The sequence below is a fragment of the Heterodontus francisci genome, chromosome 14, assembly GCF_036365525.1.
Source record: "Heterodontus francisci isolate sHetFra1 chromosome 14, sHetFra1.hap1, whole genome shotgun sequence".
NCBI classification, from domain to species: Eukaryota; Metazoa; Chordata; class Chondrichthyes; order Heterodontiformes; family Heterodontidae; genus Heterodontus; species Heterodontus francisci.
Genome location: NC_090384.1, coordinates 103589713 through 103609153, shown reverse-complemented (window position 1 = coordinate 103609153; position 19441 = coordinate 103589713). Strand labels below are relative to the sequence as shown.

Sequence of the window (19441 nt, the reverse complement as noted above, 5' to 3'; positions counted from 1 at the left end):
CTGAGTCCATCTGAATCTGTAGACGGTTTGCTGTAGTGCCCTGCTCAAACAGATTGTTTCCTGCGAAAATAGAAGTCTTGTGTTGTAAAACAGAATGTCTGCTGTGAGTCCTGCTATACCTCACCTCACCGAGATGACATATTACGGACACAGAGATGTTACAAGAGACACTTGGTGGATTTATTGCTACACTCAGAATCTTGAAGGGCCTTCACCTCCTCCCCGCCTGGGACTAGTTTCAGACTCCAGAACCCTCAGAAAATTACTGCTCTGGAAATGCCCCAGAGCCATCATACCAGCTGCTGAAGAAGCTGGTGCATTCAACGGGGAATTATGAACAAGGGGACATATTCATAAAATTAGAGGCAGGCCATACAGGGTTGATGTCAGGAAGCACTTCTTCATACAATGCGTAGCGGAAATCTGGAACTCTTGCTGTTGAGCTGGGAATCAGTTGGAGCTTTCAAAACTGGGATCGGTAGATTTTTATTGCGTAAGGGTATTAAGGGACATGGAGCAAATAATATAGCACAGCAGGCTCAAGGGGCTGAATGGCCACTTCTGGTTCCTAAGTTGCTAAATACGCTGTCAGTGGGGTTTTTTGCAATTTGCCTGTAAAACCCACTTACTCCACAGCAATATGCATATAAAGCGTGTTGCACATGTACAAACACTAATTAAAAACGTAAGAAATAGGAGCAGGAGTAGGCCATTCGGCCCATCGTGCCTGATCATGGCTGATTTGCTGCCTCAGCTCTGCTTTTCTGCCCCGATCCCCATATCCCTTGATTCCCTATCGATCACTGTCTCGAACATACTCAACAACTGAGCATCCACATCTCTCTGGGGTAGAGAATTCCAAAGGCCCGCAACCCTCAGTGTGAAGAAATTTCTCGTCAGTCCTAAATGGCTGACCTCTTATCCTGAGACTGTGACCCTTAAATATAGAATATATCTTTATATGCAAAAGGAACTTTGCTGCCACAATAATAAAAATCCAAACAAGTATTAACTAGTCAGATCAGGTCTTATTTCTGGGTCCCAATATTTGACTGACCTCTCAAATATTAAAAAAGAGGAGTTTATATAATGCCTGTCACCACAGAAAAAAACAGTGCATTATTGGAAAAACATTCTTTGTCAGTCGGTTAACATATCTCCCACATTAATCAGCCAGCAAGTCTGATCATGTACAATGAAGAGACACCACCTACAAACAGAGCTCAATGTGTCAGACTGTTTCAAGAAAAACAGAGAATTTACTAACAGAGAATGATACAGCACAGGAGGCCACTCGGCCCATTGTTCTTGTACTGGCTCTTTGAAAGAGCTATTCCATTACTCCCACTCCCCTTCTCTTCCCCCTGTAGACTTTTCCTTTTCAAGTATTTATCAAATTCCCTTCTGAAAGTTACTATTGAATCTGCTTCCACCGCCCTTTCAGGCAGCGCGTTCCAGATCACAACAACTCGCTGTGTTATAAGTAAATCTAATTTCCCCTCTGATTCTTTTGTCAATCAACTAAGTAGGTGTTCTCTGGTTACTGCCTCTCCTTCCTGGTGAAACCTCTACTCTGGGATTGAGACAGAACTCTGTGTATATATGCTTAAATGCATGAGTAGAGATCCGCTTCATGATTGGGTAAATTCTTTAGGTTTTATGATTTGACTGTTCCAGGTATTCTCCCAGCAGTCCTCCCACCTTCCACCCTCCCTAAACCGGAGCTCCTCCAAGCCTCTGCTGCCTGTATCCTAACTCACACCAAGACCCGTTCACCCATCACCCCTGTGCTCACTGACCTACACTAGCTCTCGATTTTAAGATTCCCATTCTGGCCTTCAAATCGCTCCATGGCCTCACCCTTCCCTATCTCTGTAATCACCTACAACCCTCCAAGATCTCCATACTCCTCAGATTCTGGCCTCTTGCGCATCCCGACTTTAACCGATCCACCATTGGTTGACTGTGCCTTCAGCTGCCTGGACCCCAAGCTCTGGAAATCCCTCCCGAAACCTCTCCACCTCTCCTATACTCTCACCTCCTTTAAGACCCTTCCAATCCAGACCTAGTGCCTGAGCCACTATTACATCCAATCACAGTAGAAACCACGGTGATGCATAAGTAACTATATAACAGGTCTCTGCCTCGCACATTGTCAGCCGTGGCTCAGTGGGTAGCTTTCTTGCCTCAGAGTCAAAACGTTGTGGATTCAAGTCCCACTCTAGAGACTTGAGCACATAACCTGGCTAAAAGTCCCAGTGCAGTACTGAGGGTGCGCTGCACTATTGGAGGTGCCGTTAAACTAAAGTCCCACCTGCCCTCTCAGGTGGGCTTAGAATAGTGACCGTGGGACCTGTTAAGAGCAGCGGGGTTCTCCCAGTGTCCTGGCCAATATTTATCCCTAAATCAACAGCACAAACAGATTATCTGGTCATTATCACATGTCCGTTTGTGGGAGCTTGCTGTGCACAAATTGGCTGCCGTGTTTCCTACATTACAAGTGTGACTAAACTTCAAAAGTACTTGTTGAACTGAAATACAATTCTCTCATTAAAGCTTCCTTATTAAATATCCTCATTACCGTACTTCCTTCAGCAAGTCATGTGAAATTGTTCAGTACTGTTGACCTCAAAATAACTATCTGATCTCAACTTTCTGATTTTAACTTTTTCATGTGTTGTTTTTGATTTTTTTTTTTTAATAAAGTTGTCAGTCCTGTCTCAGTGTTAGTAAAGTAGGTTGTGGGTTCGGGTCATAACACAGACTTGAGCACATGACCTAGAATGACACATCAGAGTGGCACTGAGGGAGTGCTGCACTGTCAGAGGAGACATTAAACCAAGGTCCCATCTACCCTCTCAGATGGCTCAAAAAATCCAATGGTCACTAGTTCAAAGAACAGCAGGGGAGATTTCTCCAGTGTCCTGGCCAATATTTAGCCCTGCACCAACATCACTAAAAAAGATTATCTGGTCATGATCACTTTGCTGTTTGTGGGATCTTGCTGTGTGTAAATTAGCTGCTGCATTTCCTGCATTACAACAGTGACTACACTGCAGAAGTACTTCATTGGCTGTCAAGCACTTTGGGATTTTCTGAAGTGGTGAAAGGCACTGCATTGGTCCTAAAGTCTTTTCTTTCACATCAGGAAGGGTCAGTGCACTAGACCAGCACAATGGTAAAGCAAATCTGAAAATGAAACATGCCAAACTGAAAATGTTTATCGACACTAAGCTGCCCCCATGGGAACAACTAGTACAAGTGGCCTTTCAATATACACAGTAGGCTCGGAACAGGAAGAATGTCACAGGCCTAGATGCTTTAGATATGCGTTGATTTCTCCTCTGCGAGAGGTAGATCAGTGGAAAGTACTAATCCCAGTAAATACCAGGAGTAGTTAAAGCTGGCTTTCTTACTGTCGCGACACAGCTTTGAACTATAGCTGGGTTATATTTAAACTGAAGGACACAGTATGGCCATTGGATATAATAAGCTGCCACATTAGCTTGGATGTGAAGCGGCCACAGAGGCTCTTGTGCTGCAGTTTGAGAGACCGACTCCTGAACCAAGCAGGAAGACACGTATCTCCCTATCTGCCTACCGTCCTCTAGCTCATCAACTCTCCAAGGTCTCTGTGCCCCTCCAATTCTGGCTTCTTGCGTATTCCCCAATCCCGTCACTCCATCAACAGCTGCCGAGGCCCTAAGCTCTGGAAGTCCCTCTGCCTCTCCAACTCTCTCTCCTCCTTCAAGATTTGCCTCAAAACTTAGTTTTTTTTTCACCTGTCCTCACATCTCCTTATGTGGCTCAGTGTTAATTTTTGTTTGAGAACACTCCTATGAAGCAACTTGGACTGCTTTACTACGTTAAAGACACTATACAAATGCAAGTTGTTGTTGTGCTGAACATACCCGAATGGAGAATATCTGTCTGTTCTTGTGACTTCACAGAAAGCCATGCAGCAAGGATGAGTGGAGGCCATCTCCTCTCTCCGATCTTCCTCGCCTCTCCTTGCTGAAGATATTGACAACTTTTGAGCACCAAGCTTGTGGGTGCTCGTGCGCTGATACTTGGCCCATGTGTCAAAGTTCACGTGCGTCCCTTGATGACGATGTCATCATGCTTTCGACATACTATTACTGGATGCATCGCAGCTGACCTCATACTTCCAGCAGGGCTCACTCTATAAGCCAACACCAACAGGAAGCCTGGCCAACTTTCCTTCCCCTAATCCGGGGACTCGAGCTGGCTGTTGCTGTGAGGGACTTCACCTGCTGGGTTGGTGAGCAGCCAGTGTCATCGTGCGTGGCGCAGCTTTCCATTCCCTCTGCCTGCTCCCTGGATGCTGATCCGAAGTTATTCACACCATGTCAGATCAACAGGCCTGAGCACAGAAACTCCATGCTGAGCCAGCAGGTCCACATGGATAGGGCTCCCCAGTGGGGGAGAGGAAGCAATGACTAAATGCCTTCCACACTACATATTACAAAGAACGTACAGAACAGAAACAAGCAATTCGGCCCAACTAGTCCGTGCTGGCATTATGTTGCATATGACCCTCCTCCCACTCCTCTTCATTTCACCTGATCAGCATCTCCTTCTACTCCTTTCTCCCTCATGTGTTTATCCAGCTTCCCCTTAAATGCATCTATACTATTCACCTCAACTACTGCTTGTGGTAGCAAGCTCTACATTCTCACCACTCTCTGGCTAAAAACTACATCCAACAGTTAAGTATATTACACGCTTACAAAAATGAATTTAGTTCAAGTCCTCTCAAAGCGTTGTCAAAAATCAAAAAGCACCTTGTCGAGAGTTTTTGTGCAAGTCCGAAGGATTTTCTAAGGGTTTTTTGAGGGAGGAAGAAGCATAAAGAATTAGAGTGGCTCAGGTGCTCACCTGAGTCAGAAGGTAGTGGGTTCAAGTCCCAGTCCCAGACTTGAGCACAAATCCTGGTTGACACTCCCAATGCTGCACTGAGGGAGTGCTGTATTGTTGGAAGTGCCATCTTTTAGATGAGGCTTAATACGGAGGCTCTTTCTGCCCTCTCAGGTGGATGTAAAAGATGCCATGACACTATTTTGAAGAGCAGGAGGGGAGTTCTGCCCAGTGACCTGTCCAATATTTATCGCTCAATTAATGTCACTAAAAACAGATTAACTGGTCGTTATCACAATGCAGCTGGTGCAAAATGGCAGCTGTGTTTCCTCCATTACAACAGTGATGAAAATTCAAAAGTACTTAATTGGCTATAAAGCTTTGGGACACCCTGAGACTGTGAAATGTGCTATAGAAATGGAAGTGTTCATTTCAAAGGCATAGGGAGTTCTCTCCAGTGCCCTAGCCAACATCTATCCCTCAAGCAAGACCAGCAAAAAAGTAAACCCAGCTAAAAACTGGGCATTCATCTCGTTGGTGTTTGTGGGATCTTGCTGTGCACAAATTGGCTACAGCACTTTGTACATTTCAAAAACTGACCAGATTCCAAAATAATTTAATGGCTGTGAAGCGTTCTGAGATTTCTGGAGGATGTTAATAGTGTTATATATATATCCAAGTTCTTTCTTAGTTCATATTAAACATGCACTTTGTCAAAAAAAAAAAAAATTCTATCTGAAGAGTCATTTTTAAACCACAATGTTCTGGTTCGTCTCCTGCTCCTCCCAGTACAGCTGAATTTCCAATTTTGCTACAAAAGTATTTCTCCAAAATTTGAGAAGCAGCATGTGTATGCTGAACCAAAACCTTTTTAATTGTTCTTTTTTTTTTCAGAAAAACCATTTGGGTTGCTCTCCAAGCTAGTGAAACAAATTTAGCAAAGTTCCTCTGTGGGGAAAGCAACTTCCGTTTATTTTTTTTCATATTTAAAAGAGATCAAATCTTCAGGAAGAAAAGATTTATTAGCACCCAGCAAACAGAGCTGCATTTTCTCACACACACACACACACACACACACACACACACACACACACACACACACACAGTTTCATTTAAATCAGCACTTTCTGAAGGCATTGCAAGTAAGCACACAAAAAACACACCCATCAGCCAAATTTCTTTTTACATAGGAATATGAGAACAGGAGGAGGCCATTCAGCCCCTCAAGCCTGTTCTGCCATTCAATTAGATCATGGGCCATCTGTGTCTTAACTCCATTTATCTACCTTGACTCTGTAACCCTCAATACCCTTACCCAACAAAAATCTATGAAGCACAGTTCTGAAATTTTCAATCGACCCCCCCACCCCCAAGTCTCAACAGTTTTTTTTAGGGGAGAGAGTTCCAGATTTCCACTACCCTTTGTGTGGACAAGTGCTTCCTAACATCACCCCTGAATCACCTGCCTCTAATTTTAAGATACGCCTCCTTGCTCTGGACTCCCCCACCAAAGGAAATAGTTTCTCTCGATCTACCCGATCAACTGCATTAATCATCTAACAAACACCTCAATTTGATCAACCACTTAATCTTCTGCACATGAGGGAATACACATCTGGTCCACACAGCCTTCCAATGCTTTGTAAAATTGAATGCAAATCATCCAGTCATTCAAATTAAGTAATGGAAATAAAATGGCACCAGGGGGCATTTTGTACTTTTTCCAAGACATTTGGATTGAAACAGCTGTGAATTAAAGAGTACATCGTATTGACAGAATGCAAGTACAATCCCACTGACTGTATAGCGCCTCATCCCCTTGCAAGAACAACTTGCCTGCTGCAGCATCTCTTCAGTTGAGCTGAGTTTCAGCTGATGTTCCTCGAGACAAGCCTCCAGGTCTCTGATCTTCTCTCCTTGAGCCTCCACCTGATCTGTTAGAACGCTCACCTATCATCAGAAGAGGGTAGTGAAAGAAATGTTCACACTAAATCCGATTAAAATAAAAAGGACCTCAATTTAACCTCAGCTAACCAGGAACTAAACTATTCTTAAACTTAACAACAGTTTAAAAAAAAAAGCACAGGACAGAAATGTCATTATGTTTTCCAGCCTGTAACTAACTTTACAGCAGCTACGATTCCTGCTTATGAGTAATAATTTTGAATGTCTACTGTCTGACTCAAAAGTAGATGAGGAAGTAGAATTACTTGGGTCTCAGCTGGACCTATTAACTTAAACCTAGCTCATTTGTAAAAGTCTGTGCCTGTCGCAGAATTCTTTCGTAACTCTGTGCTGGAATGTGAAACGGACTAGTACTGAGGTTTGCACCCAATTCGCTGATAAGATTCGCTTTGGGTCCAACTCAGAGCCAAACAAGCCACAACTTGAAACAGGAATGTAAGGTAACAGCAAACAACAAATATTAGCACCTCAAACTGTTGGCACTGTCCCAGTAGCACATCGTCCAACAGTGCTAAAGGTTACAACACAAGCTTTTCTTTTTAAGAGAGGTACTAGTTGGTCACACAGTGTTGCGTAATTGGGAGTGCCAAAGATCAAGTGTGGCATTCAGGTGAAGTGGGGTTAGAGGGTGGGAGATAATTGGGCACACATAATAAATTGAGTCCTCATTTTAAAGCCATTCGTTCTGTCCTCATTTCATAGTATTATAGAATCTTAGAGCACATTATAAACCCTCATGTTCACAAGCCTAAGTAAACTTGACACTAGCACTTCCACTGGCTGGAGGGTATAATTACAATACGGCAAAGACCCATCCATCATCACCTCTCCTAGAATGATACAGCACAGAAGGAGGCCATTCGGCCCTTTGAAAGAGCTATCCAATTCGTCCCACTCCCCTTTCTCTTTCACCATAGCCCTGCAAATTTCTCCTTTTCAAGTATTTATCCAATTCCCTTTCAAAGGTTACTATCGAATCCGCTTCCACCGCCATTTCAGGCAGTGCAGTCCATAATAAATGTGGGTTTAGGAATTGATAATTGAGAAAGAAGGGAGTATGGGCAGATTTGAGGTTTTTAATACATTACAGATGAATATTTAACCTTCTTGTTTCCAAAAAGGAGGAACTTCCATCATTTTAGCGTAGGCTTTCAAATTGGGGTCGACAGGTCTCAGGAGATCTGCAAGCTCAGCTTTCCATTCATCCGTCATCAAATTTCTGCATTTGTTGACTTACTAACACATTGTTTCTGTAATTAATCTTAGAAAGAGTTTTCTGTTTGGGTATCCAATAGCATCTTCCAGAGGCTTGTTCAAGAGAAACCCGGGAGTTTATCAATATTACAGGGAGACCGTATGTTGTGTCCAAATGAACACTTGAGCTGGTGTGGTAATAACTAACTGCTTTTACTTCCAGAATCTTCTGTCAAAGAATAAGAAAACAAAACAAGAAAAGATGTTGGGTGCGTAATTGCCACCAAGGGTTTTACATCCATGAAAGCATCAACCAGTGCTCAAGTTAAACATATGCCAGTACTAGACATATCACTTCACACAGAGAACTTTCATAGAATCATAGAATGTTTACAGCACAGAAGGAGGCCACCATTCAGCCGGTCATGTATGTGCAGCTCTCTGCAAGAGCTACTCAGTTAGTCCCACTTCCCGACTTTTTTCCTGTAGCCCAGCAATTTTTTCTCTTCAGATAATTATCCAATACTCTTTTGAAGGCCCCGATTGAATCTGTCTCCACCACACTCTCAGGCAGTGCTTTCCAGATCCTAAACACTCGCTGTGTAAAAAAAGGTTTTTCCTCAAGTCGCTGTTGTTTTGTTCGCCAATCACCTTGAATCTGTGTCCTTTGGTTCTGGAGCATTCCGTCAATGGGAACAGTTTCTCCCTATCTACTCTGTTTAGACTGCTCATGATCTTGAGCACTTCTATCAAATCTTCCCTTAATCTTCTCTTCTCCCAGGAGAACAGCCCCAGCTTCTCCAGGGAGGCAGACAGCAAAGGATGTGTTTTGTCCTAAAACATGCAGCATGAATGTAGTGGAGATGAGGAAAGCCATTTGGCCCATCTAACGCACCCATTCCATAGAAACTGACGATCGCTCCTATCTGCCTATCTCCTGAATGACCCGACACACAGTTGTTGGCTCATGCTATATCTGAACCAAACCAGTGACCAGCCCAAGTACTGATCGCTCTGTGTGAATTGCTACCTACCTATCAGGGCTTGCTCACAAAAAATATTCTCAAATGTAACCATTCAGAAGAAAGCCTCAACAGTCCCATAATGGTTATGTTACTGGACTAGCAATCCAGAGGCCTGGACTAATGATTTACTTAATGAAATCAAATCTGGAATAAAAAGCTCGTCTCAGTGACCATGAAATGACCAGATTGTTGTAAAAGCCCATCTGATTCATAAATGTCCTTTAGGGAAGGAAATTTTCTGTCCTTATCCCGACTGGCCTATGTGTAACTCCAGACCTACAGCAACGTGATTGACTTGTAACTGCCCTCTGAAATGGCCGAGCAAACTGCTACAAGAAACAATAGCAATAAAACCAGATAAACCATCTGGCAGCAACCACATTCACAAAATCTTGGGTGTACTCATACATAGAGTACAGAAAGTTACCACTCAGGTATGGCAAGCCATTAGGAAGGCAAATGACATGTTGGTCTTTAGTACAAGGAGATTGGAGTACAAGAATAATGAAGTCTTGCTACAATTGTATAGAGCATGGTGAGATCACACTTGGAGTACTGTGCGTAGTTTCAGTCTCCATATCAAAGGAAGGATATACTTGCCTTGGAGGCAGTATAGAAATGATTCACTAGATTGGTCCCCTGGGATGAAAGGGTTGTCTTATGATGACAGGCTGAGTAAATTGGGCCTACACTCTCTGGAGTCAAGAATGCGAGGTGATCTCACTGAAATATTCAAAATTCTGAAGGGGCTTGACAGTATAGACACAGAGGTTGTTTTCCCTGGCTGGGCAATCTAGAACAAAGGGACACAGCCTCAGGATAAGGGGCTGATCATTTAGAACTGACATGAAGGATATGGGGAGTGGATGGGAAAGTGGAGTTGAGGCAGATCAGCTATGATCATATTGAATGGCGGAGCAGGCTCGAGGGGCCGGATGGTCTACTCCTGCTCCCATTTTTTACGTTCTTACAACAAAGGCACACCCAGTCCTGTCGACCCTACAAAGTCCCTTACTAACATCTGGGGGCTTGTGCCCAAATTAGGAGAGCTGTCCCATAGACTAGTCAAGCAACAGCCTGGCATAGTCATACTCACTGAATCATACCTTAATGTCCCAGACTCATCCTTCACATCCCTGGGTATGACCATCCCACAAGCAGGACAGACCCACCAGAGGTGGTGACACAGAAGCATACTGGTGAAGGGAGTGCGGCCTGGCAGTACTGAACATAGACTCCGGATCCAATGAAATCCCACAGCATCAGGTCAAACACAGGCAGAACAACCTCCTGACAATTACCACCCACCGCCTCCTGTCAGCTGATGAATCAGTACTCCTCCATGTTGAACACCACTTGGAAGAAGCACTGAGGGTAGCTAGGGCACAGAATGTATTCTGGGTGGGGGACTTCAGTGTCCATCAAGAGAGGCTTGGTAGCATCACTACTGACTGAGCTGACCATCCTGAAGGACATATCTGCTAGATTGGGTTTGCAGCGAATAGTGAGAACATGAGGGGAAAAACCTACTTGGCCTCTTCTTCACCAATATATGTCACAGATGCATCTGTCCAAGATAGTATTGGTCGGAGTGACCACCACACAGTTCTGGTGGAGAAAAAGTCCCATCTTCACAGGAAGAACACTCTGCATTGTGTTGTGTAGCACTACCATGATAAATAGGACAGACTCAGAACAGATCTAACAGCTCAAAGCTGGGCATCCATGAGGCACTGTTGGCCATCATCATCAGCAGAATTGTATTCAACCACAATCTGCAACTTCATTGTCTGGTATATCCCCCACTCTACAATTAATATCAAGCAAGGGACCAACCCTAGTTCAATGAGGATTGCAGGAGAGCACGGCAGGAGCAGTACCAGGTATTTGAAAATGAGATACCAACTTGGTGATGCTACAACACAGGACACAAGCATGCTAACATTGAAATGAGCATGTTATAGACAAAGGTAAGTGATGCCACAACTAACGGATTAAATCTAAGCTCTACATTCCTGCCACATCCAATCACGAATGGAAGTGGACAATTAAACAACCAACAGGAGGAGCAGGCTCCACAACTATTTCCATCCTCAATGAACGGCGGGCCGAGCACATCAGTGCAAAAGACAAGGCTGAAGCATCTGCATTCATCTTCAGCCTGAAGTGCCGAGTGGATGATCCACCTCGGCCTCCTGCTGCGGTCCTCAGCATCACAGATGCCGGTCTTCAGCCAATCCGATTCACTCCACGTGACATCAGAAAAAGGCTGAGCGCACTGGCTCCTGCAAAGGCTATGGGCTCTGACAACATTCCGGCAATAGTACTGAAGACTTGTGCTCCAGAACTAGCCTCGTCCCTAGCCAAGCTGTTCCAGTACAGCTACAACACTGGCACCTGCCTGACAATGTGGAAAATTGCTCAGGTATGTCCTGGACACAAAAAGCAGGACAAATCCAATCTAGCCAATTAGCGCCCCATCAGTCTACTCTCAATCATCAGTAAAGTGATGGAAGGTGTTGTCAATGGTGCTATGAAGCAGCACTTACACAGCAATAACCTGCTCACTGACTCTCTGTTTGGATTCCACCAGGGCTACTCAGCTCCAGGCCTCATTACAGTCTTTGTCCAGACATGGACAAAATAAATTAATTCTGGAGATGAGGTGAGAGTCAAGGCAGCATTTTACTGAGTATGGCATCAAGGAGCCCTAGTAAAACTGGAATCAACGGGAATCGGGGGAAATCTCTCCGCTGGTGAAGCAGGGGGAAAACTAGCGCAAAGGAAGATGGTTGTGGTTGTTGGAGGTCAATCATCTCCGCCCCAGGACATTACTGCATAAATTCCTCAGGGTAGTGTCCTAGGCTCAACCACCTTCGGCTGCTTCATCATAAGATCAGAAGCAGGGATGTTCGTTGATGACTGCACAGTGTTCCGTTCAGATAATGATGCAGCAAGATCTGGACAACATTCAGGCTCAGGTTGATAAGTGGCAAGTAACATTCACACCACACATGTGCCAGGCAATGACCATTTCCACCAAGAGAGAATCTAACCATCTTCTCTAGACATTCAATGGCATTACCATCACTGGAAGGACTTCCACAAGACTGCAGTGGTTCAAAAAGGCCACCACCACCATCAATTAGGGATGGGCAGTAAACGCTGGCCTTGCCAGCAACACCCACATCCCATGAAATGAATTAAAAAAAAATTCCCCCAGCATTAACATCCTGGGTGTCAATGACCCGAGATTTAACTGGACCAGCCATATAAATACCGTGGCTACAAGAGCAGGTCAGAAGTTGGGAATTCTGCAGCGACTAACTCACCTCCCGACTCCCCAAAGCCTGTCCACCATCTACAAGACACAAGTCAGGGTTGCGATGGAATACTCTCCACTTGCCTGGATGGGTGCAACTCCAACAACACTCAAGAAGCTTAACATCCAGGACAAAGCAGCCCACTTGATTGGCACCCCATCCACATCCTTAAACATTCACAATGCTGCACAGTGGCAGCAGTGTGTACCATCTACAAGATGCACAGCAGTAACACCCCAAGGGTCCATCGACAGCACCTTCCAGACCCACAACCTCATCCGCCGAGAAAAACAATGGCACATGGGATCACCACCACTTCCAAATCACCCTTTCCCTCCAAGTCACACACCACACTGACTTGGAAATATATCACTGTTCCTTCATTGTGGCTGAGTCAAAACCCTGGAACTCCCTACCTAACTGCACTGTGGAAGTACTTTCAGCACACAGACTGCAGCTGTTGAAGGTGGTGGCTCACCACCAACTTCTCAAAGGAATTAGGGATGAGTAATAAATGCTGGCCTTGCCAGCGACACCCATATCCCATTATTGAATAAAAAAATTAACAAAATGAATATAGTCTTGGAGGTGGTGCAGTCAAGTTTCACTGGACTGATTCCTGGGATGAGAGGGATGTCCTAAGAGGAGAGATTGAGTAGAATGGGCCGATATTTTCGAAAGTTTAGAGGAATGAGAGGTGATCTCATTGAAATATATAAACTTCCTGAGGGCTTTGATAGGGTCGGTGCTGATCAGCTGTTTCCCCTGGCTGCAGAGTCTAGAACTAGTGGTCATAGTCTCCGGGTAAGGAGCAGGCCATTTAGGACTGAGACGAGGAGAAATTTCTTCACTCAGAAAGTTGTGAATCTTTGGAATTCTCTCTCCCAGAGAGCTGTGGATGTTCAGTCATTGCGTATATTTAAGACAAGAGGTCGAAAAACCTTTGGGAACTAAAGGAATTGAGGAATATAGGGAAAGGGTGGAAAAGTGGAGTTGATGTAGATCAGCCATGATCTTATTGAATGGTGCAGCAGGCTCGAATGGCCTACTCCTGCTCCTATTTCTTATAGTCTTAGGAAACTAAAATCTGTGAAGGTGCAAAAAAGATGCAAAGTCATCTCGACACAGGAACAGGAGGAGCCTACTGATACCATTGAGCATCATTCAATTAGATCATAGCTGATCTGCACCTAAACCCCCAATTAGCTGCCTTGGTTCTGTACATCACTTAAACTTCGGCCAAAGCTTCATTGGCCAAAAGATGCAATGTTGTCTTTGGGACGACGTGGAGTTGGACATTGTGTGTAAGGTATGGTTGAGGGTACCCACCTGTAGCACCAGGCACTCCCTGTCACTCTCCAATCGTGTCAGCCTCTCTTGGCAGGTTTCATTATTCACAGCCACACGATGATTGCCCTGAATATAAAACAAACAAAAAATATCACGCTGGTTAGAACCCCACATACAATGTGCACACATATTCACAGGTATCATAGTGTAATCATGCAAACACTGAACATTTTTTGTGTTTCGCTGGGACGAATGGCCTCCTTCTGTGATGTATCATTCTACGTTTTATTCCATCGTTTCAGTGACCAATTACGTAAAACCCGAGACTACCTCAGTACAGATTCTGTCGCTTAAATTGGCTGCACACGGAAGTTTTAAACCCCAGACTGCAGTGTGGTGACATGAGGGAGTTAATACCCATTGCAAGTCTATAATGCAAAACCAAAAAAAAAAGCTTTGATCGGCCTGTACCCAAAGGTGGCAACTGTGGCTCAGTGGGTAGCAATCTCATTTCTGAATCAGTAAGTCATGTGTTCAAGTCCTGCCCAGAGACACGAGCACATGATCCAGCCAGATAAGCCCAGTGCAGTACTGAAGGAGTGTTGCACAGTCAGTGGCGCCTTCTTTCAGATGAGACTTTAAGCTGCGGCCCCGTCTGCCCTCTCACTTGGACATTAAAAGTCCCATGGCACTCTTTCAAAGAGTAGGGGAGTTCTCTCTGGTGACTTGGCAGGTGACTCAAAACTTGGAAGTGCTGTGAAGAGGAGAGTGATAGATTTCAAGAGAACACAAACAGGCTGGGATGGGCAGATACGTGGCTGAAGATTTAATGCAGGGAAGTGTGAAGCAATACATTTTTGGTAGGGAGAATGAGGAAAGGCAATATAATATCTAGCTTACAATTCTAAAGGGGTGCAGGATGTTAGTGTCTGAAGTTCTGTTAATGGATGATGGTAGTTCAAGATAATCGGGTGAACGGGGAAAGGAACTAGCAGAGTTGCTCTTAGAGAACAGACATGGAGATTACAGGATAATTGGCCTCTTTCTGTGCAGTAAACATTTTATGATTATGATTGTATGATACTTATCCCAAAACAAGCATCCCTAAAACAGATTATCTGGTCACTGTGGGAGCTTGCTGTGTGCAAATTGGTTGCCACATTTCCTATATTACAACAGTGATTACACTTCAATACTACTTCATTGACTGTAATGCACTTTGGGACATCCTGGCATTTGGCAAGGTGCGATATAAATGCATTTTTTTCAAGATCCCATCGATGTAGCCAGAGGGAGGAATACATTCAGCCCCTTGAGCCTATTCTGCCATTCATTTAGATCTTAGCCCATCTGAAGTTCAACTCTATTCTCCCCCGCACCCCCCCCCCCCCACCAACCTTAGCTCCATTATCTCTTAATACCCCTGACCCAACAGAAATTCATTGATTTCTGTCTTAAAATCTCCAATTGTCCCCAGCGTTCACAACATTTTGGGGCAGAGCGTTACAAATTTCCACCACTGTGACAAAGTGTTTCTTGATTTCAATCCTAAACAGCCTGGCTCCAATATCTGGCTTTCCCCAATGCACAATTAGCACCAGCTTTTCCTTACAATGATTATAGACCCAAAGGATGTTCTTGATCTTAACCTCTCATACTCCTGTGATTAATTAGTACAAACTGTGTCAGAAGTTGGACTGGGATCTGCAGTAAAAGCAAAGCAGCTCTAAAGGTTAGTTATGCCTGAGGCAGCGAAGCAAGAGATTCAGAACAGGTTAATCTTTAAACTTCCTACAGTTCTGCAACTCAATCTGAACACTCAGACGATAGTTAATCCCCTTGAAACAATTAACCCCGGGTAGTTCACCCAAATGAACTCAGCCAACGAGAAAACATTTTCAGTCATCAACTCGACCCCTCTGGAGCTCAAAGTTCGTGAAGCACAAATATAAAATACAGCCTCATCAACAGGACCTTAATGACAGCAAAACTCACCTTTACAGGTCGCGATTTCCTCGCAAAGCTCTAAGTCTGAAGTTATCTCATTGGGAACTCTTCATGCATTCATTCCACTCCTAGCTTACAGGCCACTTTACCTTTTTCTAAGGTAGTTTAAACACCAACAAGGGTTGTATAGCAGTAATGTCGAATACAGCACTTTTCAAAACGGTCTGCGTTGTTGGTGGAGGGGGGAGAACTGTCTGACAAACTCCTGGGAACCCCCTGCAATTACTGGAGCATTCCCGGGGATCCTTGGCAAGTACTGGAGCATTCCCAATGACTGCAGCAACCCCCCCCAGCAAATACTGATGCACTCCTGGGCCATGGCTCCGTTGTTCGCATTCTCACCTCTGAGTTACAGATTGTGGGTTCAAGTCCCACTCCAGGACTTGAGCACATAGAACAAAGCTGATGCTTCAGTGCAGTACTGAGGGATGTGCTGTGTTTCAGGTGAGACGTTAAACCAAGGCCCTGTCTGCTCTCTCAGGTGGATGAAAAGATCCCATGGCCACTATTTTGAAGAAGAGCAGGGAAGTTCTCCTCAGTGTCCTGGCCATTATTTATTCCTTAATCTACATCACAAAAAACAGATTATCTAGTCATCATCACATTGCTGTTTGTGGGAGCTTGCTGTCTGCAAATTGGCTGCTGTGTTTTCTACTTTGGAACAGTGACTACATTTCAAACGTACTTCATTGGCTGTAATGTGCTTTGAGAAATCCAATGGTTGTGAGAGGCACTGTATAAATCCAAGTCTTTTTCTTTTCCTGGGGTCCCCTGCAAATAATGATGCAATCCTGGGGACCTCCTGAAATCACTCCCAAAGCCCCTACAATTACAGAGACACACAACACAGCTACAATTACTGAGACACTAATAAGGTCTCTACAATTATTGACATGCTGCCCAGATTCTTACAATTAATGATATGTGCTCAGGATCTCTACCTCTTCCAGGGTGGTAGACAGCTTCAGCAAAACAAATGCAAATCATGCCAGAATTGCTGACTTATTCGGGCATACATGTCAAAAATATTGTGCTGCAAGTCATAAATATAAACTCCAGAATTCCCCTGGGATTCCCTCATAGACTCTTAAGAGTTCAGGGACTTCTACTGGGACGCAGATATTAAAGTCAATTTATTAGGGTGTGTCCTGGATTCAGAGTGGGTAGGAGCATTGAACATCAGTGATAATGAGATCCTCTCACTCTGCGGGGATATAGAAGAGGTACTCCCAGGAATGAACATTAAGCAAGGCTAAAAGCACAATAAATATCATACCATGAGATCCAGAAGTGCCGAAAGAATTAAGAGAGACTAAAGCCAGCCTGTGTCAGTGATGCCAAATTCCGTTTGTTCTCAAAATGGTTGGATCTGAGCCTAGCTATAGGTGTGAAGTTAAAACAATGGATTAATCCAACTACAAGAAGCTCAGACTAATGACAGGGTCAGCGCGAGACACAGTGGGACTTTCTTCTGCTAAAGCCACACTTATATGGGAACAAGGAATGTCGGAACAAGATGAGGCCATTCAGCCCCTCCAGATTTCTGCTATTCAATGGGATCATGGCTAATTTGCATCTCAACCCCATTTGCTCACATCAGCTCCATATCACTCGATACCCTTAGCCAACAAAAATCTATCAGTCTTGAAATCTCCAACTGATCTCCAGCATCCACCACCTTTTGGGACGACAGAGCCTAGATTTCCACTATATTTCGTGTGAAGAATTGTTTCCTAATTCACTCCTATATAAGATTGTGCCCTATCAAAGCCCTTTATCATTTAAAAACCTTGATTAGATCACCCCTCAACCTTCTAAATGCAATGGAATACAAGGTTATGCAACCTGTCCTCATAACCTTTTAAGCCCCGGTATCATTCTGGTGATTCTGCACTGCATCCCCTCCAAGGTCAATGTATCCTGCCTGAGATGCAGTGCCCGGTACTGAACGCAGGACTTGACCAAGGCTCTGTATAACTGAGGCATCACTTCCTCCCCTTTGTGTTCCCGCCACTTGTACCACAGCTGCACATTCTCACTTCTGTAAACATACAGCTGGCATGTCGAAAATGTTTAAGTATAAACAAAGCAGAACTATTTACTATAAACATTAAATCAACGTTAAAAACTACCAACTCTTGTCGGCAACCTGGGTCAGGCTTACATATACCTGAAGTAAACAAACCGAACGTCTTACCGTATCATTTCCAAAAGAACAAAGTACGCAGCTAAGATCACCTGAGAGTAAAGAGAAAGAAACAGCTTGCCTTTGGATAGTACCTTTCCTGGAATCCCAAAGTATCTTACAGCCAATTAAGCGCTTTTATCAACTTTAATCACTGTTGTAATATAGGAAATGCATCAGCAAACCTCTGCATAGCATACTCCCACAAACAGCAATCTGATAACGACCAGATAATCTGTTTTTAGTGATATTAATTGAGAGATAAATATTGGCCAGGACACCAGGGAGAACTCTCCTGCTCTTCTTCGAAATAGTGCCATGGGATCTTTTACATCCACCTGAGAGGGCAGACAGGGCCTTGGTTTAATGTCTCATTAAAGATCAACCACAACATTTATACAGCACCTTTAAGCGCAAAAAAGGTGATAAAGTTTTCACAGGAGAGCCACATGCTGAGCTGAAGAGGAGAGAAGGAGGGATGATCAATAGCTTGGTCAAAGAAGTAGCTTAAATGCAAGTCGTGGTTAACAATACTTTTATGCATCTTATGTGGAGTGCTTTGGGATGTTTGAGCAATTTAATAAGTTGCTACATAAATGCAATTCTTTGCCAAGATGGTCATGTGAAATGCATTCAAACTATCAAATATTTACTCAAATACCAAGGGAATGGATACACCAGCAATTTCTCAACAGAGAATCTTTTTAATTCAAGTAATGTAGGTGCAAGTGTACAATGAAATTCCTTAATTCATCATTTAATCCTTCTCTTGACCTCATGACTATCTCGTTGTTATTGCACGGCCTGTCTCACAGCAAGTAATAGATTCGGTACAACATCCTCCAAATGAACACTGGGAAGCAAGAAGCCATCACTTTTGATCTTTGCCAGAGTACTATGCAGAGCTCTGCTCTCCATAATACAAAAAGGATATACAGGCTCTGGTGACTGTGCAAAAAAAAAAAGATTTACAATGATGATACCAGAACTAAGAGGTTAGAACTATTTAGATTGACTGAACAAGCTGAGGCTCTTTTCTCTAGAAGATAGAGGCTGAGGGGTGACCTGACAGGAGTCTCTCAGATTATGAAGGGGTGTGATACAGGAAACATAGAGAAAATGTCTCCATTTCAGTGGGAGAGCAAAGCTCGGGTCAATAATTATAAATTATCACTATTAAATCCGATAGTGAATTCAGGAGAGACTTCTTTATCCAGAGAGTGGTGAGAATGTGGAACTCGCTACCATAGCAAGTGGTTGATGTGAATAGCATAGATATATTTAAGGGGAAGCTAGATAAAGATGAGAGAGATAGGAATAGAAGGATATATTGATAGGGTGAGATGAAGAAGGGTGTGAGAAGGCTCACGTGGAGCACCAACTCGGGCATAGACCAATTAGGCCGAATGGCCTGTTTCTGTGCCGTATTTTCTCGGCAACTCCATCCTTCTCCTCAGGTGATTCAAACCATGTGAAACCTTAGCATCTTTTCCCATTTAGAGCTCAGCTTCAAATCACACATCCTATCAAACACCAAGACTCTTTATTTCCACCTCCCCTATGATGTACCGCTT

General features: G+C 43.9%; 1 protein-coding gene across 14 annotated transcripts in view; it reads right to left on the bottom strand.

Annotated features, from left to right (window-relative positions):
• Window positions 1-19441, bottom strand: part of ppfibp2b (PPFIA binding protein 2b) — a 279873-nt gene that overhangs the window by 113334 nt on the left and 147098 nt on the right. For all 14 annotated transcript variants that reach the window (XM_068046641.1, XM_068046639.1, XM_068046644.1 and 11 more), the window contains 2 exons: window positions 13715-13801; window positions 6715-6828 (listed from right to left, as the gene is read on the bottom strand). In XM_068046641.1, the coding sequence (XP_067902742.1) occupies window positions 6715-6828; window positions 13715-13801 (201 nt within the window). The remainder of the gene's footprint in view (window positions 1-6714; window positions 6829-13714; window positions 13802-19441) is intronic.